Raw genomic sequence first — 25,888 nt, 5'->3', positions numbered from 1 at the left:
TATATTCATTTCCAGTGTTTTATTATTAAATCTCTATCTATTTCCACACTTACCTCTGCCTTGTAGCTTTTCTGACGTTTCAATCCAATCCTCACATCTCTAGAACCAGGCCTTATCACAGCATTTTGGAGCTCCTATTCCTCCGTGAAATCAGTGCAGCGAGGACTATTGCGGATCTCGCCATGAACCGCTGGGTCCCTCAGCTCATTGCTGATCTTGGGGCTGCCCTCTCTTGCCCACCGCTCTGCTGTCCGTGTGCAGCTCTGTGGCAGGCTTGCTCTGAGGTGTCCTTTCACAAGCTCAGCGCAGCCCTGGCGTCAAGCAGTGGCGATGGCTCGACTCTCCCTTTCCAGTCTATGAAACACGTGGTTCCGTTTCCCTGCAAGCGTCAGCCTCCCCGTGTCCTGCCTTCTCCCAGACCTGGCGCCCGGCACCCCGTGGCTGCTTCCCCTGCTTTCTCACTCCGTTCCTCCCTCAGAGATGTGGATTTTGTTTTGAAGCCCAGCTAATAATTTTGGTTTTTTCTTTTTATATCTTCCTTACAGTTCCTCCACCTTTGGAGTAGAGAATGTGCTCAGAATATGACTTCAGCAAACTATCTTGAGTGCAAACCTAATGCAGACTTTTAAAAAGTAAAAGTATTTATCAAAACGCTTTAGAGAAATAAGCAAATATATTTTGAAGACTAAAATAAAAATGAATTTTTAGGTGAAACAAAAAAAAAGCAAAAGCAAAAATTCTTAAAAAGCTAAAACAACAGTTTTTAACTTTAAAAAACTCAGACCACATAAATTAACCTTACCCTCAAAACCTCTTTATCCTAAAATAACAAAAGAATCATGCTATCGGTCATGTGACAGCGCCTTCCCAGAGGTGTGAGTAGTGGCGGCGTTGTTGCTATGCAGCTTGTTGCCGGGCAAGCCACCCCTTCGTCCAGGGCGCTTTCAGAACGAAACCTCATGCCCCTCCTGTTGTGGTTTGTGTTCTCAGACACCTGTTCTCCTCCATGGTCGTGGAGAAGTTCACCCAGGACTCCCTGTGGCTCTCGATTGCCACTCGCCATCCCTGGGACCAGTTTACGAGAGCCCAGCGGCTCACAAGCTGCACGACCCTTCTGCTCTGCAACCTGGTCACCAGCCTCATGTTCTGGAGGATGAGCGGGCCCGCCGCCCGCAGAGATGAGCAAGGTCTGGCCGAGTCCTGCGGGTGTGGCTCCTGGCATGTGCCCCTTCTCCTCTGCTTCACGCTCCTACTCTCCTCACTCTCACAGCCTCCTGCCTGCCTTCCTTTCTTCCCTTTGCTGCCTGACGTTAGAATACGCTAACCATGGTCGGCCTCGTGAGCCACATGCGGCTCTTTGGCCCCTTGAGTTTTTAGCAAAGGCCAGCGTAGGAGGACCCTAATTAAGTTAACAACAATGTACCTACCTATATAGTTTACATTAAAAAAATTTGGCTCTCAAAAGAAATGTCCATCGTTGTACTGTTGATATTCGGCTCTGTTGACTAATGAGTTTGCCGACCACTGCGCTAGCACGTCTCACTGTTCCCAGTCATTAGCAAGGGAAGCAGCCTTAGGAACCCGTCTGGATCGTCACTGCCATATCTTCTCCTTAGACAATCACAGCGAAGCTGCTAAGCAAAGACTTACGCCTGGGAGAGGGGGGACTGTCCGGTGGTTTCAGCTGCTGAGGAGCAAGGTTGACGTAAAGCTTTCCTTCCAGTGGGTCCGTGTGCCGTGACCTGGTCCGAACTGCTTGTCAGCATCCAGACTGCCGTCATCCTCTTCCCAGTCAACCTGGTCATAGGGCGGCTCTTCCCACTGACTCAGCCCCAGGAGCCTCTGCCCCTCTCCGCTCCCCGGCAGGCCCCCTGCCTCTCAGATGCGTCTGCGGAGCCTCTCTCGGCCTCAGAGGCAGTGGAGGTAAGCCTGTGTGGAATTCTACAGGTAAGCTCCTGCTTCCTTTCCCCGCGAGCTAGAAAAGACCAGTGAAAAGGCTGTCCGGTCTTATTAGCCCTATCAGCGTTCCCCTAATCCCTGCCCCTGGGCTCTGACCCACCGTGCCGCTGGCTTTCCTCCTGGTTCTGAGGCTCCATGTGCAGAATGTACCGCTCTGGGCTCGTTTTAGCTTCTGATGTTCTTTCATTCTACATTCTCTCATGAAACTAGTTCTTTTATTTTTAAAAAGAGTTTTTTTTTTAATATCTTTTCATTTATTTTAGAGAGAGGAAGGGAGAGGGAGAGATAGAAACATCAATGATGAGAGAGAATCATTGGTCGGCTGCCTCGTGCACGCCCCAAACTGGGGATCAAGCCTGCCACCTGGGCACGTGCCCTGACTGGGAATCAAACCGTGACCTCCTGGTTCACAGGTCACCGCTCAACCACTGAGCTAAACCAGCTGGGCATGAAACTAGTTTTGAAGCTCCTGGGAGGTGACTTCTTTTTTAAAAAGCAGAGACAAAATGGACATGGAGGGTCTTCACATTAAGGATACGCTCCTCTGAGTGGAGACCGCCTGTCGTCGCTACCACTCCTGGGTTGATGTAGCACGGCCTGACTCTTCTCATCTTGGTCCTGCACTCAGGAGCTGAAGGAAACGGTGGGGTTTCTGCTCAGGAGAGACCCGGGCCTCCTCTCAGAGCGTGAACCACCCTCGTGGGGCTCCTACGGCGAGAGCCAGCTGGTGGCGCTGTTATCCAGCCTCATTCGTTCTCACCTGGAGGGTGCAGGCTGCCATCAGCAGGCAGCACCCTGCGGGGCAAGTGGTAAGGCCGCAGGTTTAGTACCAATCTCTCCTCGCCTCCCGCCCCCTCCACCTCTTTCTTACCTGTCAGCATCACAACAGGCACCACACAGCCTTCTGCTTGTTTTAATTTCCTTAGGCTTTTAATAGAGCTGATACTTGGATCCCTCCAGTGGCTTTTGAGACAATATATCCAGTGATTAAAGTAAAGAATTAAGGAAAAACCCACAAAAGTGTTTTCTGTGTGAGACCCCATATGCCATCTGCTCTGTTAGAGACTGTTGAAACTTGTCGTTCTTCTGCTGTGGGTGGTGAGATTAGGAAATCTATGGGTTCTCGAATATAGTTTAGGCCTCCTGGGCACTTACTTAGTACAGTCACATGTGCTGCAGTTCTGGTGGAAAAGCTCAATCAGGTTATTTTTATTGATTTCAGAGAGGAAGGGAGAGGGAGAGATAGGAAATCAATGATGAGAGAGAATCATTGACAGGCTGCCTCCTGCATGCCCCCCACTGGAGATCAAACTCATAACCCGGGCATGTGCCTTGACCGGGAATCGAACCGTGACCTCCTGGTTCCTAGGTCAACACTCAACCACTGACCCATGCTGACCCGGCTCAGTCAGGTTTTGAAGTCTCTAGATCAGTGATGGCGAACCTATGACACGCCTGTCAGCACTGACACGCGTAGCCATTTCTGATGACACGCGGCCGCATGCCGAGGATGAAACATTTGCTGCTCCTGAGGATGAAACATTTGCGACTAGAGTCTTGGAGTTAGTTTTTTCCTCAAAGTGACACACTACCCGAGTTATGCTCAGTTTTTTGGCGAAGTTTGACACACCAAGCTCAAAAGGTTGCCCATCACTGCTCTAGATCAAAGTGTAGAGTTATACACGTTGTTAGAAAGTTACCGTTGTGCTCAGAGAAGACACTATATTGTGGGTGTTGGGTGCAATCTCCACTCATGGGAAATTTAACCTCATCATCAGTTAATGAGTTGCTCATCTCCGCCAGTTAGTGCTGGTTACTGAAACCCTCCACTTACTAACAAGTGTCAGCCTGGAATCTGTTTTCAGTGGTGAAACCCTCCACTAACTAACAAGTGTCAGCCTGGAATCTGTTTTCAGTGGCTGCTGGGAACCACCGTCACCTCCGCTGCTACCTGCTCAGGGTTCTGCAGAGGCTGCGGACGCCCTTGAGCACCTTGGGTCCCACCCGGGCCGACCAGCCTGGCGACCGCCTGGGTGCAGCCAGCCACCTGCAGAAGCTCCAGCAGCTCTTGGAAACACACGTTCTTCCCTCAGAGCAAGGCCCCGCCGGGTAACCACCGCCCCTGGCTCTCCTTCCCGTTACCCGGTGAGCCCCGCCTCCCCTCAGCTGTTGGCCATGAGATGATTACTTCGCCTTCTCTTCTTAAGGGAGGCAACCAGTTTCCCCATCCTGAGCCCAGAAGGAGGGCGCAAGTCCCCCGCGGCTGGTCCCTCCAGATGTTGGGCTCCCATCTGCTGGCTCCTGCTGGGCGCCACTAGCCTGGCCGCGGCCTTTTTCACCGCGCTGTACAGCCTGGAGCTGAGCAGGGACCAGGCCACCAGCTGGCTCATCTCCACGATCTTATCGGTGCTTCAGAACGTCTTCATCATCCAGCCCGTGAAGGTACGTGGTGACCGGCCACCCGCATAAGGAGCCACTGCCGTTGCCGGGTGCTTGGGAAACTGAGGTCCGTGGGTGCCACCCAGGCTGCCCAATGGTCAGAAACTGGGCCAAAAAAGGCAGCCCCCGAAAAGAGATGGGAAGAGTGAAATTGTAAGGAATGTGTGTGGAGTAGTCCCAGGAAAGCTAGCAACAACTGATAGACTCGTAGAGAAAGACTGGGAGTTACAGGGGGGTAGTCAAGAAGTCAATTGAAAACAAACTATTAAGGGGGAAAAAGTACTTTTTAAAAAAGTTTAATTAAAGAAAATGTCAAAACCACACAAAAGTGTGTAGAGAATAGTGTAATGATTCCTAAAGTTGTTTTAACTACTTCAACAGTTACCAATTTATGGCCAATCTTGTTTCCTCTAGTTTGAGGGGAAAATAGCACTAGCCTTCACATTTTATCTGTAAATATTTGCCCGTATATTTCTAAAAGATAAGGACTCTTTTTAAAAAAATATAAATATAAACCCTTATCACACCTAAATAAATTAGCAATAATTTCTTAATATCCACACAACAATATGAATGTACTAACACTACTAAACTATGCACTTTAAGAAGGTTAAGAAGGCAGGTTGCTTATGTGTATTTTACCACAATTTTTTTTAAAATGCAGTGTTCAGATTTTACCAGTTGTCTGATAAATTTTTCTGTTTAGTTTAAATCAAGATCCATGTGTAGTTAGTTGCTGTGTCTAAGTACTTTTAATACTATCTACAGCCCCCCTCCCCCGCCCGCCCATGTCCTTGCTATTTGCTCACACTGTATTTGTTGAAGAAAGCAGGTGGTGTGTCCTGTCGAGTTTCCAGGATTTGGGGTCTCAGTGGCAGGATTGCCTCCGCTCTCAGGTGGCCCGAGCTCCCCCAGCAGACCCGGGAGCTTTACTAGTAAAACTCTTCATGCCCAGGCCTCGCTCCAGACCAATTACATCGTGATTTCTAGAGCTGGGCTTCCCGGCACAACGCATTTACAGTTCCCAGGTGACTGCAATGAGACCCACTGATCATTGAAGAGGGGCTGAGTGCACGGAGTAGGTGGATGTCCTGCCTTTTAGGTGACACGTGCTTGAATACAGGCAGTCCTGACTTGGCACTGTTTCAATGTGCATTAACTTCAGTTTCCAGGGTTTGGTTAAATAGCAGTTTCCAGCACTGCAGTTCAGCCTCATGGTATGTCAACTGAGTGACTGCGTCAAGTACGAACTGCTGCTGGCTCTTCCGTGGAGAATTCGGTGGGACCCGTGGTTGGTCCTTCCTCCCAATCTAGGCCACTAGGGGGCGACTTTAAGTCTGCAGAGCAGACACACCCAGAATTGCTGCCTCAAATCCATTCAACTCCACAAGTAGAAGCAGAAAGAACCTCAAAGCCTAGACCTCGGGCCAGGCCCTGGCCCACGTTGTCCACCCTGGGGAGCCCAGGCAGAGCAGAATGGACTCGCCTGCAGGCAGGCCAGCCCGGGGAGAGGGAGGGCATCACCTGCACAGATTCTTCCCAGTAATTAAGGTGGGGCAAGGGGCGCAGGATTTTGACCCTGACCTTTATTCTCCTGAGGACTGAGCACGTTCCCCCCTCTCCCTCCATGGAAATTGAAGGAGTGGGGAATACTTAAGGTCGTACTCAAGATCCCATGACTTCTTTAGCAAAACTGGGACCTAATCCTTGGAATTTTTTAAAGCATGGCTTCTCCGCTCTAGCTCCTCACAGTTCTTCCAAAGACAGTGACCGAACGACCGGCACACATCATCCCAAACCACTGAGTAGCTTAACTTCCCAAGCCCAGCAGATGATGGACTACGGGCAGAAATACAAATAGTAGCTTTATCCGGACACTTCCAGGTCCCCGTGATTATGCAGAAATAATATGAAATTATTCGATTCTCAGTTCTCCATAAATACGTCCAAATTCAATTGAAAATTTATTAATACCTTCACGTTTACATAATGATGTCACCGTGTTGGATCCTGTACCTGCTCATTGTTTTCTCCCGGGACTGGCCTGTCTAGGTGGTCTTCCTCTCGCTGTTCTTGTCGCTGGTCCTGAACAGGGTGCCCTGCCTTAGCAAAGAGAAGGATCAGCAGACAAAGAGGATCCTGGCACTCTCAGGTAACTCGAGCAGTTCTCACTGCTAATCTAATTTGGCGAAGAGCAGATTGTATCAGAACAGCAGCGTCCTCGCCGCCTCACTGACTCAGACACATGCCCCTTGGAGGGTCTTGTCTAACAATACACGTCGTGAGTCCCTCCTCGATTGTCACCCTCTCCTCAGAGCTTCCCTCTCACCAAATCCTAGGCCGCTGCCTCAATCTCTCCTCACTCCCAGCCCCACAGCTATTTCCAGCTGCTCTCCACCCCTCTGACTGCCAGCACGTGTTTCAAATTAACATCCCCAAACAGAAGTATTTGCCTGCCCCACCAATCTGCTTCTTTACTATATTATCTCATCACAGTTAAGAGCATCACCATTCTCTAAAAATGTCAGCATAATCCTGAATTCCCCTCTCCTTCCTCAATTCAGCCACCACCCCTAAGGGAGTCTGCCTTGAGACTGACCAGAGCCTCCTATCACGTGGATGAACCTCACAAACACAATGGTGGCAGGAAAGCAACCTGCAGGCAAATTAACCCGGGGTTCTGATCACGCACAGCAAGGCATGTCTCGTCTAGAGGACTGTCTGTAATGAAGAGATGCACGCCAGGGATAAAGGCCAAAATTCGGGAGAGGGTTTACCGTCTGCAGGGAGGAAGTGATGCCACCACGGAGGTGCTGGCGGTCACCGGCCTGGGGGGAGCAGTGCACACGCTGCTAAGGAGCAGCACCCCATTCCTTATGAAATCAAGGAAATGAATAAGCTAACTACACACTGCCTTTATAGTCCTCGTTTCATTTGTTCATGCTCCTGAATTGCTGTTCCCTCTGCTCTGCCTAAAATGACTTATTTTTTGTCTTGTCCTCAGCCTTGTCCATCGGAAGAGTTCTAGCTAATACTTCAAAACAAACATCAAGTGTCACCTCCTGTGACTCCCACAGGGATATCTAATTTCTCATTCTTCAGTGATTCCCCAGCACTGGGCACATACATGCTGCCAAGTTTTATGTCCTATTCTAATTCACCCTCCTCCACTCACCTTTCTCTTCCATCCTCCCTCCCCCACCTCCTCCCTCCCCTCCCTCTCTCACCCTTCTCCATTGCTTCTACCCTCATCCTTCACCCTCATCCTTCACCTCCTTCACCTCCCCACTTCCTCCCCGCCCCGCCCCCGGATCCTAAAATACCCCAAATTTAAAAAAACACCGACGTCATGACACCACAGTTATATGGGCTTGTTGGTCACTAACCCATAGGGATGTCTTATTTAAGGGGAAAGAGTGGGTGATTTGAGGAGAGATGGTCCTGAGGTAAGAACCAGACGCTGCGGGCAGCTCGTACATAGAAACCCCCTAATGGAGGGCCAGGGCGGGGGAGGGGTCGGTGTGCGGAAGGGCTGCTGTTACTCGGGGCTTCGTAGTGAAGAACGGGTGCGTGTTGACTGGGAATGATTTGACAATGTGGTATGTACGACCGATAATAACATGTACTGTGTAGCACCAAGCATTTTATTGTGATATGGATATTCACGTGATAAAGATAGGTGTAAATCCGAGAACCAGTTGTATCTTAGGCAACATATATATTAATGTACATGCTTATATGTGTAGGGTAAATAATGTACAATTATGTATATTATATACTATGTATCACTCATGTATTTATATATGTGGCATATAGGTTAATGGGTGAATTTGTAAAATATTTCAATATTGGCATAATACATAAAATTAATTTCACTTCTCTCCTATAGGGAGTAGTTTCAGGGAGTAGTTTCCGTAGAATTTCAGCTTTGAGCACTGACATAGGAGCTTGAGCTTCTTCCTCAAGTTACTCCGTCTCTGGTCTACAAGACCAGGGTGGTAAGTAAAGACTCTTCATTTTAAGAGTTGTTCCCTATAATATTTGTGAGGGGCATTAGTATAAGAATAAGGAACAGCATAGAACGGGTGCTGGTTGGCCAGTGATGAAAGTGGGTGTTCAACTGGTTGTCCCGATTCATGTTAGTGTTAATATGTCGGCCACTGGTAGTCAGGTAGGCATTGGCTGAGGGCTAGGAGTGCTGTGCTTAGTTGTTTTGATGTATGGAGTATTGAGATAATAGTAGCATTAAACCGAGAGGATTGTGGCTAGACTGTGTCCTAGTTTGTCGGAATGGATTGTAGGATCACATAGGCAAGTAGGAAATACCACACTGGCATGCTGTGCTGGGGAGTGTTTAGAGGGTTGGCTGGGGTGTAGTTATCTGGGTCTCCTGGGAGGTCAGGTGAAAAGAGACCTAATGTTAATGTCAAAATTAGGAGCAACAGGCTTAGGATCTTTGATTATGTAGTATGGGTGGAATGGAATTTTGTCTGTCAGATGGGATTCCTGTTGGGTTATTGGATCCTGTTTTGTGAAGGAATAGATGCTTAATTACTAGAGCTGAGAGTAATTGGAAGGATGGATTAGAAGGCAAAGAATCGGCTGAGGGTGGCTTTATCAGCTGAGAATCCTCCTCAGATTTCCTCAACCAGGCTGCTTCGAATGTAAGGCTTTGCTGAGATTGTAATGATGGTTGCCCCTCAGAAAGATACTTGATCTCATGGCAGTACATAACCAATAACTGTTGCTGCTGTTACAGTAAATGGTAAAAGGATTCTGATATTCTAGGTCCCTGTGAGGATGTAAGATTTGTAATATAGACCTCATTCCACGTGTAGAAATAGGCAGTAAAAATATGAATGAGCCCTGGCCAGTGTGGCTCAGTTGGTTGAGCATCGTCCCATGCACCACAAGGGTCGTGGGTTCGATTCCCCATCAGGGCCCACACCCAGGTTGCAGGTTTGATCCCCAGTTGGAGTAGGAAGCAACCGATCGATGTTTCTCTCCCTTCCTCTCTAAAATCAAATTTTTAAAAATGCGTGCTCCGTTGGCATGTAGATATTGGGTAATTCAGCCATAGTTTACACGCTGGCAGATGCTGTTACGAAAGAGAAAGCAGAGACTGTCTGACGTGAGGTACAGAGCCAGAAGTCCTGTGAGGATTCGCAGGGCAGGCAGATTCCTGGAAGGGATGCGGAGTTTCATCAATGAATAAGTTGTTGATAATTTTAATTAGTGGGTGGGATTTTTGGATATTGGTCATTACTGTTTTTATAGTTGAAATACAGTGATTTTTCATGTCATTGGTCCTGGATAGATTCCATGTAAGAATAATGATTGACAAATGTATTTTAAGTAGTCTTTGTGATTAGTTTTGTGGATTTTCTTCAAAACACTCACCAATTGATGAAGGACTTGAGTCGCTTGGGAGTGGAGGGGGTGGTTGTGGAACTGTGATGAATTTTGATGGGTCTTCTTTAGGCTTGGTAATATTTTTAATTGATTTGTGAGAAATGTTGGGAGTCTTTGGTTATACAACAGCTGTGGCTACTTACTGAACAATATCCCGAAGTGTGAGTTTCTAATAAAACTGTCCTGGGAGCATTTGCCTCTGGTTTAATTAGAGAAGTTATATTAATTTTATGTGTACTAAAAATGAGGAGGTGGAGGTTGTGTTTAAGTTTAATGGGCCAGGGGGCTGGGCTATTTGTGACACCGGGGATGCTGGATTTTTCAGGGGCGCTGCGGGTCCTACGGCTTTCTATAGTTATATACTTGACTTGTAGTCAAAGCAAAGGTTCCTGGTCGATCCTTGCTTACTGGAGTCCTTACAATAGAAATTACTTGTGGAAACTAAGTATAATGTGGCTTAGTGTCAATGTAATCAGAAAAGAGGAGTACAGTTTGACTAGGCCTTTTTGGTTGGATGGTAGTAGAGCAGCTTTTATTTGGAACTGGGAGATTGATTTTGGTAAAACATCTTCTAGTCAGATTAGGTTGAGCAATAGTGGTGCTGACTCTTGGTTCATTTTGCTGATACGTTCGTTAATGGTGAGAGGTGGTAGCTGATCGTTGGAAACTATCCAAGGTTAGAGAATTTGAATAGGTTTGAAGGATAATTAAATTTTAGATGCTGGGTCATAAGGTTGAGTTCAAGTGCAAGAACAAAACCTAGTACAGTTACCTAGGGCTGTCAGTTTCAAATGATAAGATGTAGTCATCTGTGGAACAGTTGTGGGGGAAACTTTTGGAAATAAAGAAAGCAGCAAAGATGCTTCTCATGAAGACACATTTAATAGAATTCGTTGGGGAGGCTTATGTTTAAGGTTAGAGGAGGAGAGCGTGGTTGTGCTAGGAGGACAGAGATGACTGTATAGCCTCCTGCCCACCTGGGTTGTGAGGGTCAGGATGACTCTTCAGCGCGCCCACCTGACAGCCTGCACTCACTGCCTCCCTGCAGCATGCCTATTAGGTTTGGATGACTGGTCTTTGGAGAAGAAGCCTGTGAGGAAAGGCCTTCCAGGAATGAGTGCGGTCCTGGGGAAGGGCGATGTGATAAACGGGCTGCCAGTTGTTTGTCTTTCAGGTTATGATTAATAATGCTCCCAGAACGTAAGAATGCGTCTGTGCAGATGTGGTTAATGCCGATGGTCACTATTCTTAGGTCGAATTGGCTTGAGGTAGAAAAGGCGACAATGATTTTAATTCCGTTGTGAGTAAGCGCAGCTTGCTGTGATAATGTGGTAATGGCTCCTAGGCATGATCTTGTCGGATGAGCTGTTTTCTGTTAGTGGTAAACCAGGTTAGTAGGAAGATGCCTGCTGTGACTGCGGTACTCGGGTGAATGGAGCAGGGCTGATGGTGTGGGACTTTATACAGTGAAGGCAGTCGTGGGTGTCGTCCGAATTGAGTGGATTTTCCTGTTGCACCTAGGAGGAACCCAGCCAGTGGGAAAGGAGTATTGCTAAGGTTGGGTAAAAAGATCTGTTGAATGTCTTTAGGAGTCAAAATTAAACAAGAATCCCTCCATTGACACAATAAATCCGATGTCTCCGATGCAGTTACATACGACTGCAGTGTTTGCATCTGTTCCACCATCATCCGATTGGTTAGTAGGAATGATGTAATTCCCCTCCTTCTCATCTGATGACTAGTTGAAAAACGTTGTTAGTGGGGCATAAGATTAATAGTATGAGGCATATAAGGAGGTATTTAAGAAATTGGTTAATGATAGGATCTGAGAATGTATATCATGCTGAGAATTCTGTGATTGATCTCAGGAATAGTGGCTACTGGTGTAAATACAGGGCATCCAAAAAAAATGTATATGCACTTTGAGTGATTATAAAGTCAGTGTTTATGAGCATCAACCTATGAACCAGGAGGTCATGGTTCAATTACCAGTCAGGGCACATGCACGTGTTGCAGGCTGGATTCCTGGTGGAGGCCATGTGGGAGGTGGCTGATCAATGATTCTCTCCCATCATTGATGTTTCTGTCTCTCTCCCTCTCCCTTCCTCTCTGAAATCAATAAAAATATTAAAAATAAAGTCAGTGTTTTACATTTTCAGAATCTAAAGAAATCTCCAAAAATGAATGATTTTTTGTCTATGCCTGCTTTTATTTATTTTTATTTTATTTTTATTTTATTTATTTCAGAGAGGAATGGGAAGAGAGAGAGAGAGAGAGAGAGAACAGCATCAATAATGGGAGAGAATCATTGATCAGCCACCTCCAAAATGCGCCCCACTGGGGATCCAGCCCACAACCCGGGCATGTGCCCCAACCGGTAAACAAACCGTGACCTCCCGGTTCATAGGGCGACACTCACCCACTGAGCCATGTTGGTCAGGTGCTCAATGCCTGTTTTTAAACTAATGACCGTTCTGGTCTAGGATTTGCTGATAATGTGAAGCAATAGTCACAGACGTCAAGAATCATTTCATTCAGTATTTGTGTGCCCTCAATTCATCGACTGTTCAGTGTTTTGTACCATAAACGTTATCATTTATGTATTCCCATAAAAAAAAGTCTAGTGGCACTTTAGGATAAATTTTCTTTGTTCAAAGCTTAATCTGGGTTCACCCATTATTTCAAACCAGTTACCCCTGAAAAGGAGTGAGTTATCAGCTGTTAAAGTGTGTATACAATTTTCTGGGACACCCTATGTTATTGGGAAGTAGTCTAGCTTTAAGTTAAGTGTTATTTTTAGAGTTTGAATAGTTATTCAGAGTCAATTTGAGATGGTTCTTTCTTGGCCCAATTGGATAAATTTTGTTGGATTAGACTAGTGGTAAGTGTATGAAATTGTAGTTTTTACATAGTGAGGACACATCTTTCATAGATATTAGAGGTGGTTGCTGTGATTGGTAGGATTAGTACAAGTAGAGGAATTAGTATTGAGGAAGCAAATATAAATTACTACTTTCATTTGGAGTTGCACTAATTTTTTAGTTTCCAAGACCAATGGATAACTCCTATACTTTAAAAGTTAAAGGCCATGCTGATATATGTGGAGCATGAATTAGCAGTTCTTGCATATTCTTTCAGTAAATAAGAATTTTTAGTTTCTATTATTAAATTTTAAATCTAATGTCCTCATGCAGCCATATTAATAGTACAAAGTTCCCCAAATGATCTCAGGGTAAGTGGGTAGGAGGAGGGGCAGCAAGTGTACTGTTAGGGTGTTTTCTCACGTGAGGATGGTTTAATGTTTCTGTGAAGCGTTTTCCTCGTTTTGATTAGTCTGTAGAGGGAACAGGGGGCGGGAATAACGAGGCCCGCTCCTGGAAGGGTGATAGATATATTAGACCGTGGCACTGTTGGTTGTAACTGCGAGGAATTCTCCAATTAAAATAATTGTTGGGGGTAAAGCTGGATTAGTAAGACTTGCTAGTAGTCATCGTGCTACTACTGGTGGAAGAATTGTTTGTAGGCCATGAGCTAAAGTTATAGTTTGGCTGTGAACTGGTTCATAATTTGAGTTTGCCGGGGGTGTAGTACTGAGGATGTAAGGCCGTGTGCGGTTAGCAGGGCAGGGCTCCTACTACATGGCTTCCCGGGGTTTGAATAAGGATGGCTACAATTACTAGTGATGTGTGGTTGGTGGAGGATGTGATTTTAAGTGTGTCTGGTGTAGAGAGAACTGGTTATGATTGTCTCATAAGGATTGGGAAGGAGTATGCTGTCAGTTTGTTAGGAGTGTTAGCATTACTGGGACTTGGAGCATTATAGCACCCTAGTGTAGGTAATACAGTTGCAAGAACTACAGAGCCAGCAATGGGACTTGTCCGTGTACTTTTGGTCATAAATAGAGGCCCTAGAGAGGCATTTTTACTGTAAGTGCTATGACTGTGCATGCTAGTCATAGAAAAATATTAGATCAAGAAGGTAGGCAGAGACTGAATTCAGTATTAAGCTAGTAGGAATGTAAGGAGCCCAGCCGGTGTTGCTCAGTGGTTGGCCGTCAACCTATGAACCAGGTCACGGTTCGATTCCTGGTCAGGGCACGTGTCCGGGGTTGCAGGCTCAATCTCCAGTAGGAGGCGTGCAGGAGGCAGCTGATCAATGATCTCTCTCATCATTGATGTTTCTCTCTCTCTCTCCCTCTCTGAAATCAATAAAAATACATAAAAAATAAAGCGCCTGTAGGTTTTGCATATGGATTAGTGCAACGAGCAGTGGAAGTGACCCACAGGGTGTGGAACAGGAAGAAAGTCCTGCCTTCACTAGCGCTGCTTCAGAGACTGTAAAACAGGATTAGCTCCGCGGTGGTGAACAGTATCATTAGCTAACGTCGGCTGCGTGGCCTGGAATTGCTTCACCCCAGAACCTGCACTTAACAAAACTGTGAATGTTCAAGTTTGGGAAGCACCCCTGGGGCGTGCTCCCAACATGTGCTCCCCCGGCTAGAACTGTTTGTTTCTAGTCCAAGACAAGACAGAAATGGAGAGTCAGCAGGTTAGAAACTTCCATAGCATTGAGCTGACTTCACTTGAGGCTGGAAATGAATTGTGTAGGCTGAGAAGTCCTTCGTGATAGCAGGAGACTCTCCTCAGGCGTTTTCTTTGTTCCTTCAACATTTAACAGGAGGTTCGCATAAGTGCTCAACAAACACCGAGGAATAATTGCTTAACAAAACATAACATTTCTTGGCCTGTGTTTGAATTTCTGACAGCAAAATGTCCTCCATCATCGCCTGGTTCCAGAGATCAGAGGAACCCCGTCTATATAGCGCCAGCTATCAACAATCCCGTTCCGCGCCCAGAAAGAACCTTGAAAGAGAAGCAGCTCTTCAAGCTGACGGGGGAGATTTTGGGTATGGAGATGGGCATGTCCATGCTGCAGCAGTGCCCAGCGAGGGTGGGGCGGGAACAAAATGGGAACTACGGGAGGGTAAGGCATTCATTTCTGGGTTCCGGTAAGCAAGGCGGTGTGGTGAACGGGACTCCTGAAGTCTTGAGATCTCACTGTGTGCTTGCGTAAGTCACTTTCTCCACCTACGGAATGTGAGAACAAAACTTGATCCACCTACACCTACTTCACAGGGTGGAGGGAAAACGGATGTGCTCTGAAAAGTGGGTAACCTGTCCGTGCCCGGAGCTGGGACACAGCTGGTGTACTGGCTCCCTGGCCCCAAGGAGAGAAATTGTTTTCACTGTGCCTCCCTTCTTGTGAACAGAGAGAGAGCGGGGGGGGGGGGGGGGGGGGGGGGGGCGGGGGGGAGGTGAGGGGGGAGGTATTTAGTTTTAAGAACTAAAATACAAAAATTGTGTGTGGGATTTTACATATGTTAAGTAAAATTTCTAATTAGTGGCAGAATGATTCTTGGAAGGGATATATAGATATATATTATCACTAACAGCCAAATGTTTTTGCTAATGTTTACAATTATTAGGTTAAACCATGTGAAAATGTCCATTTTTTTGCTGTTTTTGGCCTGTGGAAGTGTATTGTAGACTTAGAAATCATGAAGGAAAAGTTGTAGAGACTGTCCAATCTAAAGGCTCCGTGATGATTTTGTTCTCTGCAATAGTACAAATCCTCTTCCTTGTCCTGGTGATGACTGCGGTCCACTCTGCACAGAGCCCCAGCCGATTCCACCTCCACCAGGCTCTCAGGAAGAGCTTTGCTCACCGCTTCTCAGAGATCAGACTTGTGCAGCATTTCTACCCCTGGGCCAGGCACACCCTCCTCCCCAACCTGTACGGGGGTCACAGAGGTAAGAACACCATCCTGGGCCCAGCCACGCAACTGGGGGCTTCAGTTCCTTTTCCAGACACCCCACCATGACGGGCTGGAACCCTGGAGAAAGATCAGCTGGCTTTCCACATGGCTGCACCCATGAGGGGGGACAGAGCGGCACCCCAAGGATTCCCCTCTTTGGACCTCATCTAAGCAGGTTCGGGTTTATGTCTCTCCAGTCAAGGGTGACCAGGCCCATGGGGTGGATCCCCACTGGTGAGTCTCACAAGAGGCTGATAAGAGTGAGAATTTATTCACTTTTAGCAGGGGTGGGGAACCTTCTTTCTGCCCAGGGCCGTTGGGATATTTATAACATTCGCGGGCCATAAAAAATTATCAACTTAAAAATTGGCCTGCTGTGTTTGGTTAAATATTTAATTAACTCACCTTAATGCCTTGGCAGCGCCAGACCAGATGATTTTGAGGGTCTGATGTGGCCCGCTGGCTGGACGTTCCCCACCCCTGCCTTATAGCATAAAAAGTAACGGGAGTGTCCTAGCTGGTTTGGCTCAGTGGATGGAGCGTCGGCCCACGGACTGAAGGGTCCAGGTTCGATTCCGGTCAAGGGCACATGCCCGGGTTGCATGTTGGATTCCCAGTAGGGAGCGTGCAGGAGGCAGCCAGTCAATGATTCTTTCTCATCATTGATGTTTCTATCGCTCCCTCCCTCTCCCTTCCTCTCTGAAAGCAATAAAAATGTATTTTAAACAAGTAACGGGAGTGGTCCCTGGGACTGGTTGCCTCCTTGTGGAGAGAACCACACGTGGCTGAGAAGGTTGTTCAGTAAGCACAGAACCAGGGAAATGGTAACCAGAAAGATCTATTGGATACATTGCCTTGTGCGCACTCTTTCCAAGTCGGTGACGTGTCTGTAACTTTTCTTGTTTAGTTATCCAGTTCAGTTGCACAAATATATATTGAGCACCTAGTAATGCTGGGAACGTCCTAGGAGCTAATGATAAAAAGATGGATATAATATGGTCTGTATCTTTAAAGAAATTCACCATCAAGAGCAGTTGGTAGGCTTTGCCCTGGACAGTGTTGCAGAAATGCTAAACAATGTCTTCCCTAAAGAATGCTTCTTGTTCAATATTTTTCACCAGTTACCAACACTTTGTCATATTATTACTTTATATCTTGTTCAATAAGTATTCTGGAAATTGTTGCATTCATTTAGCTCAGGATTGGTGGCTTCCTGTTGGAATTTAGAACACCTGAAAAAATCAAAAGGGTATGTTCATCTCAGCAAACATTCAGTCTTTTCTTAAAGATGTACAAGGTGCCTTTAGAAGAGATTTTTACTCCTATTTGTTGCATGTTGATTCTTTCTAGTTCAGTTTTAGGTGGCGACAGTTCTAGGATGAGGGCACATTCAATTTGCAGTCGGTAACCCTGCGCTGAATAAAATACTGACTAAAAAGGAAACAGCTGCAGGTGACTAAGCTACTGCCATTGTGATGGGTACAGTTCTCTTCTTGGACTACTTGGTTCTGCAGTTCAGTGTCCTGATTTGGCTCAGTGGATAGAGCACTGGCCTGTGGACCAAAGGGTCCCGGGTTTGATTCTGGTCAAGGGCACGTACCTTGGTTGCAGACTCCTCCCCAGCCCAGGCCCCGGTTGGGACTCGTGCAGGAGGCAACCCATCGATGAGTTTCTCTCTTTCTCTCTTCCACTCTCCCTAAAAATCAATGGAAATCCTTGGGTGAGGATTAATAATAATAATAAAAAAAAAGCTTAGTATATCTAAGTGTTTAGTGCTAGCATATGGTATTCACTGGATAAGTGACGGAAAGAATGAATGAATGCCGTTCCAAAATCTTGCCCATCATTCATTGGGCTGCTTGATTTTGTTTGCCTGTTATGATAAATAGGAACCTTTTATGTACTAAGAGCTTGTTTAGTTGTAGATACAGATTTTAGTTGTAGATACAGATTTATATATTTATATGGATACAAACTAAGAACTTAAATTAGGGAATTATTTTCTTTATAATGTTCTCTTCCTATCTGGGAATATGGTATGCTTTTCTATTCTCATCTCATCCTTAGTAACATTCAGAATTGCTCTTCATTTGCACATCTCTTGTTAGGTTTATCTTTTGTAAATGAGATATTTTATTTCTCTATAACATCTAACTAAATATTATTTGGATATATGAAGGATATTTAGTACCCAGCCACCTTGCTGAATTACCTTTCTGTAATAGTTTTTAGATTCATTTCCACTGCCCCAGCTTTATTGAGATATAACTGACAAAAATTGCATGTATTTAAGGTGTAACATATTTTGATATACAACCACATTGTGAAATGATTACCACAATCAAGCTAATTAACATAGCCATCCCTCAAAATTACGTTTTGTTTGTTTTTGGTGTGGTAAGTTATAGGGCGGTTTCAAGATCCTTAGTCAGACTGTTTGGAAAGCTTGCCTCCGGGGGCTTCTGGACCACAGCTGAGAGGGGCTGGAGCTGGGTCTCGGCCACGTTAGGGTCCGCACTCGGGACTGACTTCTGCAGGCCTGTGATCTGAGGCACAGACAGGAATGACCCCTCCTGAGTCCCGTGGCATATGGTGCTGGTGGCAGGACCAAGGTCAAATGGCACTGTAGCAACAATGTCCACGGGAGGACAGAGCTGTGTCTAGATCTGTAGCCAGGCCCACAATTGGTGCGTCAGCCACGTGGGGGACCTGCCTTCTCAAAACGGACCTTGTTGGTCTTGGACTTCATTGGAGTTTCACAATCACCCACTAAATCCCAAAACTTCCACAAAGGCGCTTTTGTCTGCAGGTGCCTGCCAGATTATTATTGAGAGATACAAGTAAGGGACCTCGTATTCCACTATCTGCCTCAGCTGCTTGTCATGATCTATCTAGACCAGTGGTTGGCAAACTCACTAGTCAACAGAGCAGCAAACTGCGGCTCGTGAGCCGCAGTTTGTCGACCACTGATCTAGACCATGAACTATACTTTATCTAGATCAGTGGTCGGCAAACTGCGGCTCACGAGCCTCGGTTTGCCGCTCTGTTGACTAATGAGTTTGCCGACCACTGATCTAGATCATTATCTACAAATAATAATGCCACTTTTTTTTTTTCAATCTGGTTGCATTAACTGGAAACTCCAAAAATGTTTTTAAAAATAGTGGTGAAACTGCAGTTTTTGTTAAGAACATAACGAGGCAATTTTTACAACGGCTTCCTGTCCTCTCTCACTAGGATTTATTACTGATGGGAACTCCTTTCTTTTGGGCAATGTTCTGCTTCATCAGACTCGCATTCTGAAGCTATCTCATCAAGATCTGGAGGATACAGAGAACTATGGGGTTAACTGGAGCCCCCCTGAAACAAACAACACGGAATCGGACAGCATTTGGCATTATCAGAATCAGGAGGCACTGGGTGGCTACCCCGTCCAAGGGGAGCTTGCCGCTTACTCGGGAGGATACGTTGTCAGACTTGGAAGGAACTCTAGTTCTGCAGCCAGGTGAGCGAGCCTGAGCCCTCAACAAGAGGACCAAGATGTTTGCTTAGGTCCGTGCTTTGAACAAGTAGGAATTAGGGCCCATGTGAGTAGTTTGACAGCAACTATAATGACACTTGTAGACACTTTTATTTTAGGCTTTTAAGGAAATGTTATCTTTTAGTTTGAAAATTCCTTGTTCAATCTCAAACTACAGGTTATGTTTTAGCATGCCAGTTTGCCAAATCGCATTCTTTTTCTCATCTGGAGAAACATATCAGTTTCTATCCTAGCTGCAGCTGAACTCAGTAAGTCTAGCTTGGGCAAACTATACTCTTCAAACATAAGAGAAAACACTACCCTTCATAAGAACCACAAATAATCCAAAATTCAAATGCCCAAAATCAACTGCCAGAGAGATATAGATTAGTGTTTATATGAATCCTGAGAGTCTTTGTCATTACGTATGAAAATGTCTAAGTTAAATTATTCTCTTCATTTAAATTTAAAGCAAGACATTAAAAACAATGCCAGTCAAATGACATTTCGACCCCTTACACCTCTCAAAACTGAATATATATTAGTCAAGAGTAGCATTTAACACTTCAAATAATAGTTGACAGAGCATATAAAATTCTACCTCACACTTCAAATGCCAAATATATTCTTTTGAATGTTTAACCTTGGTGTGACTACTATTGTGAAAACTTTATCATTACTATAGTCTTTTATATTCACATTATCACTAGCGAAAGTTTGGGCATTGGTAATTATAAAATACTGCACAGGTGATCTAGATCGGGACGTGTGGCTTCTCATCTGGGCTGAGTGGTATTGGAAATGCCAGGGCATTGAGCTCCTTTGCAGGGTTGAGAGGAGCAAGTAGCAGCCCTGTCCTCCTGTCTTCCCAGAGTCCTGCAGCATCTTGAACAGAGCCGCTGGCTAGACCGGCGCACCAAAAGCCTCCTTGTGGAATTTGTGGTCTTCAACGCTAACGTGAACCTGTTCTGTGTAGTGACTCTGATTCTGGAATCCAACAATGTGGGTACGAAGGCCTCTTCCTCTCCTCCCTCTGACCTGGGTATCTCAGAAGTCCCGATTTCTTATATCATTAAAAGACACTATTTTAATTAAAGTTATTACACATAATGTAATTTTAAAAGTCAAATAGTTAAGGCAAAAGCTAGCTGTCCTCATTCCCCACCTCATTCCTATACCCTCGAGAAACTACTTTCAGCTTTTTTAACTGGTTCTTTTGGAATTTAAAAATTAACATGATTATTAGCTATTTCATCAATCTTCCAGTTTTAGATAGTATGTATTTTTTATGACATGAGGATTTAACTTTCTTATACCCACAAATATCCCTAACATACACACACATATACATACCTTCTCTCTTTTCTCATTTTCCCAATATAACTTATGGTTAATATTGAGTATTTCCATTATTGTGATAATATATTTTTCAAAGATGAGCCATGTAATGTATTACAATTCAATTTTTATTTCACAACTGTTTTCCCTAATTTTTTTTTTTTTTTTTTAGTTTTGCATGCATTCTCTTAATTGGAGATGAACCAAACTCTTCCTAGAAGTAAATCTCATTCTGTTCAAAAGTATCACATAGGCTATCATTTTGTGATCCTTTTCCTAGGTCCCTCCATCCTTTTGGTACAGTGGGATTGGTTATTCTCTAGGCCTGCTCTAGAGCGCTTATCCTGACTCTCCTTCCCTGCCCCGGGGATTATCTTCACTTCTCTCCTCTGTTGGACCTCCTTTCTCCTAGAGCCCATGTCTTCCTCTCTTGGTTTACTTGCTTATTTGACTGGATACAATTGTTTTTTGGAAAGTACAGTCCATTGCCTTCTAACTTCTCATACTGTTGTTAATATGATGGTCCCACTCCCAAGTTTTTAGAATTCTCTTTGTCACCACGGTTATGAAAGGATCTGACTGACCTCATGGTAAGTCCTTTCATCTGAAAATGTGTCCCTAAGCTCTGATAAATTTTACTTGCATTTCTTTGTAAATTTCCCCTCTCTTTTCTCTTCCTGACATTCCTATAATTTTGAGGTAGGAACTCCTGTACTAATCCTCTGATTTTCTTAGGTTTTCGCTATTTTCAATCTTATTTCCGAAAGATTACTTCAATTTCTAATCCATTTGAAATTTTCATCTTTATATTTTAATTTCTAAGAATTGTGTTCTCATATTTCTTTTGCATAGTCTCCTGTTGTTTATGGAATCAATATCCTCTCAGCTCTCTGAGGATACTGTAGGTTCATTTTGTTTTTATCAGCTTCTTCATTTTCTCTAATTTCTCTGAGCTTTTTTTTATTTGCTTTAATTTCTGGTTTTTAATGTTAGTTTTAAGTATCTGACTGTTTTCATATTTGAAAGAGACAGTAAAAAAAAATCAAAATTCTGATCATGCTAATTAGGAGTTCTGTATGCATGGATAGAGCTTGTCAACTGGCACCTGTCTTTTCTCTTGGGCAGTCAGTTTTCAGGAGGGACCCTTCCAATGCCTGTCTTGAGGATAAGCCTGTTAAAGTGGAGGGAAGGGAAGTAGGGATCTCGCCATGCAGTATGTAAACTCTCTCTCAAGTCCCTTTTCCAGTAGACCTGCAGGTGCACCTGCTGTCTCTGAGTTCCGATTTCTCTCTAGTTCAGCGTCACTAGGAAATAAACCTTCAGTCTTGGGGTAGTGGAAGGCAGGATGGGTGGCTATCTGGTTGTGACAGGGAGGAAATCTGGGATCTAACTGCTTAAGTTCATTCTTGCAATCCCACTTTGTTCCAATTGACCCTCTACCTTCAGAGGTACCTGCTGCCTCTCGTTCCCAGCCTTTCTGGGGTTTGTGGTAAGAATGGGCTGCTCAGGTTTCAGCTTTCTTGAATCTGCTGTGTCGGTGTCATTTGTCCGTTTCCCAGCTTCCAGTTTGTTCCTCTCATTTGCCCCCTTTTTTATCTGTGTCATTTTTCATCCCTTCACTGTCATTGGAGGCATTTTGTTAAGGGACTAGAGGGAAACTGGTACATTGAGTTCCCCTACCTTAAACAGGTGGTCTGTCCTAAGCCCACTTTTTTCTCTTCTTTCTTCTCTCCCCCAGAATTTGCCCACAAGTGTCCTTCTATTTCCCACCAGGGTTTACTTCTCATCAGGAATTTCTTCTTCCCAGACCCACACAGAGTACACCACTTCCCTATACTTACTTCCGGAGGGAAAGTCCCAGTCTTGAGAGCTAACCATGTGAAGTAGGAATTTGTTCTTAAAATGGCACTTTCTACTAGGGGCATATCTTAGATCTAATATTTTGGGGCTTTGTGAAAAGTTATATTCACAAGATCTTTCATACTTTTATAAAACTGCAACAAAATCACTGTCTTTCTAGGTGGAGACTGAAGCTTTTTAAGTCTATCCTCATACAAACATCTGAGTATTAATTCATGGGATAATATTAATGCTTTAAACATAGAAAATAAATTTGAAATGGTTCAAAGCATTTTAATCATACTACTTTCTGAAAATATATTTTAAATAGCTTTAAACAAAAGCACCACACTTACATTTGACTGTTGTCCCCATTTTACGTTGCAGTGATCAGTTCTCTGCAAAACACCACGTTGCAACATTACGTCTGTACATCCCTGCAGCTGTTCTAACTCGTAAGGGTAACACCTGTAACAGCTATTCAATCATTGACACTGCCCTCTAGGCGGGATCAACAGAATAATCCTCTCCCCTCTACTAACTTTTAATGCAATAAGCACATTTCTCCAATAGCTTTGCACACGACTTCATTTAATATTCATGACACCTCTAGAGGAAATACTGAGCTTAGAAACTCAAGAACATTTGAAACTAATAATAGAGGGACAGTTGGGGTTATTTCAAAGACAGAGTTTGAAGGGAAAGTTCTAAAGACTCTTGACTCAATGTTATTCTCAGGTGCTTTCTTCGCTTCTGTAAGACTGGACACTTTAACTTCCCTTCAGACATCAAAGAAGGACTTTGCCTGGTCTGTTGCCTCACAAGTCATCTATTATCTACTAGTCTGTTACTACGGCTTCATACAGGTGAGTTGAAAATGTTTGATCTAAGATTCTCAAGCTTACCAGGTATTATTTGGGGGAGCTCCACAATGAGCTCTTATTGGTCTTTTCCAGAAACTTGACTTCAGTTAAAGACTGACTAGTTGTCCACAAAGTAGCTCTTTCAATTTTCAAGAGTTAAAGAATTAGTTCTATAGAAAGATTATTTTGTGTGCAGTGTTATTAACCCTATAAAGCAACAGCAAGACTGAAAGCATGATGAACAGAGCAAGTACCCAAAATACAGATGCTGTACGCAAAAGATAACATATTTTAAGCCGAACAGTGTTTTATTTTCAGGCTTGATAACTTAGAAACTTTTTTTTTTATTAAGTTTAAGCAATGAGAAAAATGACTGTACCCAGTGAAAACTGTATTAGAGAAGGCCAACTTTTCGTAAGCAGCAGCTCTGAGCGACTACAGAACAGAACTGAGACTATAACCCATTGTGCGCAGGTCAGATCGAAGCCCCCAGCTGAGCACGCTTTGCCCGTGTTCCTGCCATTTCATTAGGGAGAGACGCAGCTAGGCGTTCAGGCAAGCAGCAGTGACTGTGCCGTCTGTTTAGGGTCGCCGGCTGAAACAGCAGAGATGGAGGTTCTTAACGAGGAAAAAAAACATTCTGGACATGAGCATAATCCTAACCAGCTTTGCCATCTTGATGCTTGACATCAAGCTTATTTCTCTACATAAGAAGAACATGGCACAATACCACAATGACCGTGACAGGTAAGAGGGGGCAACAGACATTCCTCCTCGATGTCCAAAGATCCTGAATCACACAGGATTCTTTCAAACTCCCTCTCCTCCTCCACTGCTGTGGTATTTTTGTATAATACCAAAGTTAAACACAAATCTCAGACTAATGTCCACAGCAGAGAAAACAATGAACTAGAAGCTTATATTGCTAATCAAGTCTTCTGCCTTTCACAGCACAGGGGCCTGGATGTGTCCTATTTACCATCTGGGTCATTATTTTGCAACCTGGCAAAGGAATAAAACCTAAGACAAGACAAATGGTCATCTTTTAAGTAAAACCACAACACGGAGTACATACTTTAAATCCAAAGCAGCTGCTTTCTGGGTAGGGATGTTCCTCCATTCTGGTGCCCCTCTGGGCTCCTCTGGCCTTTCCCTGATCAACCTTTTCTAACCTTTCCTGGTCAACAGCCTGGGCCACTGATGTGTGTAAGACTGAGGCACTGTCCCAGGAAGGCCTTACAGAGGGCTGTTATTCAGGGACAGTGGGTCTGTGCAGTTTGAATGATGCTGGCAGCTGAGGTCTAGCCTGTTGTGTGGCATTGCCTAGTTTTTAGACAATAAAAGAATTGTGATTGAATGCCAACCTGCTCACATCTATGGGGGTTTAGATGCTGCAACAAAATTATGAATGCATCTCTCAAATAACTTAAAAAAAACAACAAAACCTCCTAATTGGTTACAAACACCACTCACCTCTAGTTTAATCATCTTTCTACTCTCAGCACTGGTAAACCTATCCATCATCTACTGGCAGAGGACAGTATAGGATTACAGCATGACAGAAAACAGACCAGCCTAATGGCACAGGTCATTATGTTAACTCATCTCCTTTTTTTTAAGTGTGTGCTAAGAGTCCTCAGTGCACTTTTTAAAAATATATATTTTCCACAGAGAGGAAGGGAGAGGGAGAGCTAGAGACATCGATGAGAAACATCAATCAGCTGCCTCCTGCACACCCCCCACTGGGGATGTGCCCGCAACCAAGGTACATGATGCCCTTGACCGGAATCGAACCTGGGACCCTTGAGTCCGCAGGCCGACGCTCTATCCACTGAGCCAAACCGGCCAGGGCAACTCGTCTCCTTTTGACAGGAGAGATTTAACTCAAGGCAGAGCAATAGAAGCGGCTGGCCTTGATTTCCAGGATGAACCTGGAGTAAAGCATCAGCTACAGGTCAAAACTGCAAATTTTCTTCACAACTCCCAACCAAACACGTTTCTTCTGCTCTCATATGCACAAATACAAGAGCCCACACTAGAAGGCAGCACTCGTACATCAAGCATTTCACCCTAACACCATGGTCAGCAAACTGTGGCTCACGAGCCACATGCGGCTCTTTGGCCCCTTGAGTGTGGCTCTTCCACAAAATACCACGGCCTGGGCGAGTCTATTTTGAAGAAGTGGCGTTAGAAGTTTAAGTTTAAAAAATTTGACTCTCAAAAGAAATTTCAATCGTTGTACGGTTGATATTTGGCTCTGCTAACGAGTTTGCCGACCACTGACCTAACAGGACTCACACAACTGCTGCACTTCGGCAGTGGGGACACTGGAGACTGGCAGCACAGGAACTGGTGATGGCGTGCGGCTCATACTGAGTAACTGTCGGCCTTCCTGCTACAGGTTCATCAACTTCTACGAGGCAGTAAACGTGAACTCGGCTGTCATTCACCTCATGGGCTTCTTGGTTCTGCTGGCAACTGTTCAGCTATGGACGCTGCTGCATCATAACCCACGGCTGCAGGTCATCGGAAGAACACTCACCAAAGCCTGGGATGAGGTGGTGGGCTTCCTGCTGGTCATTGTGATCCTGCTGACCGGCTATGCCATGGCTGTGAGCCCCATTCAGTGTCTGTCTTTCCTGGGTGCTATGGTCTTGGTGTCACTTGGCTTCCCTTAGAGTAGTAGGACTTAAATTCACACATT

The 25,888-nt window shown here is 44.8% G+C and overlaps 1 protein-coding gene across 1 annotated transcript in view; it reads left to right on the top strand.

Moving 5' to 3' along the window:
- PKD1L3 (polycystin 1 like 3, transient receptor potential channel interacting) overlaps window positions 1-25,888 on the top strand; it is a 67,656-nt gene that overhangs the window by 38,184 nt on the left and 3,584 nt on the right. The window contains exons 17-29 of the mRNA XM_079800332.1: window positions 991-1,187; window positions 1,724-1,923; window positions 2,588-2,780; window positions 3,876-4,068; window positions 4,167-4,401; window positions 6,451-6,550; window positions 14,576-14,716; window positions 15,434-15,619; window positions 18,862-19,129; window positions 20,017-20,150; window positions 23,060-23,187; window positions 23,771-23,931; window positions 25,586-25,796. Coding sequence (XP_079656458.1) covers window positions 991-1,187; window positions 1,724-1,923; window positions 2,588-2,780; window positions 3,876-4,068; window positions 4,167-4,401; window positions 6,451-6,550; window positions 14,576-14,716; window positions 15,434-15,619; window positions 18,862-19,129; window positions 20,017-20,150; window positions 23,060-23,187; window positions 23,771-23,931; window positions 25,586-25,796 — 2,347 coding nt within the window. The remainder of the gene's footprint in view (window positions 1-990; window positions 1,188-1,723; window positions 1,924-2,587; window positions 2,781-3,875; window positions 4,069-4,166; window positions 4,402-6,450; window positions 6,551-14,575; window positions 14,717-15,433; window positions 15,620-18,861; window positions 19,130-20,016; window positions 20,151-23,059; window positions 23,188-23,770; window positions 23,932-25,585; window positions 25,797-25,888) is intronic.

Source organism: Cnephaeus nilssonii (genome assembly GCF_951640355.1).
Source record: "Cnephaeus nilssonii genome assembly, chromosome: 20".
Classification (NCBI taxonomy): domain Eukaryota; kingdom Metazoa; phylum Chordata; class Mammalia; order Chiroptera; family Vespertilionidae; genus Cnephaeus; species Cnephaeus nilssonii.
Note: the sequence above shows the minus strand (reverse complement) of the source record. Positions and strands in the feature narration are given on the sequence as shown.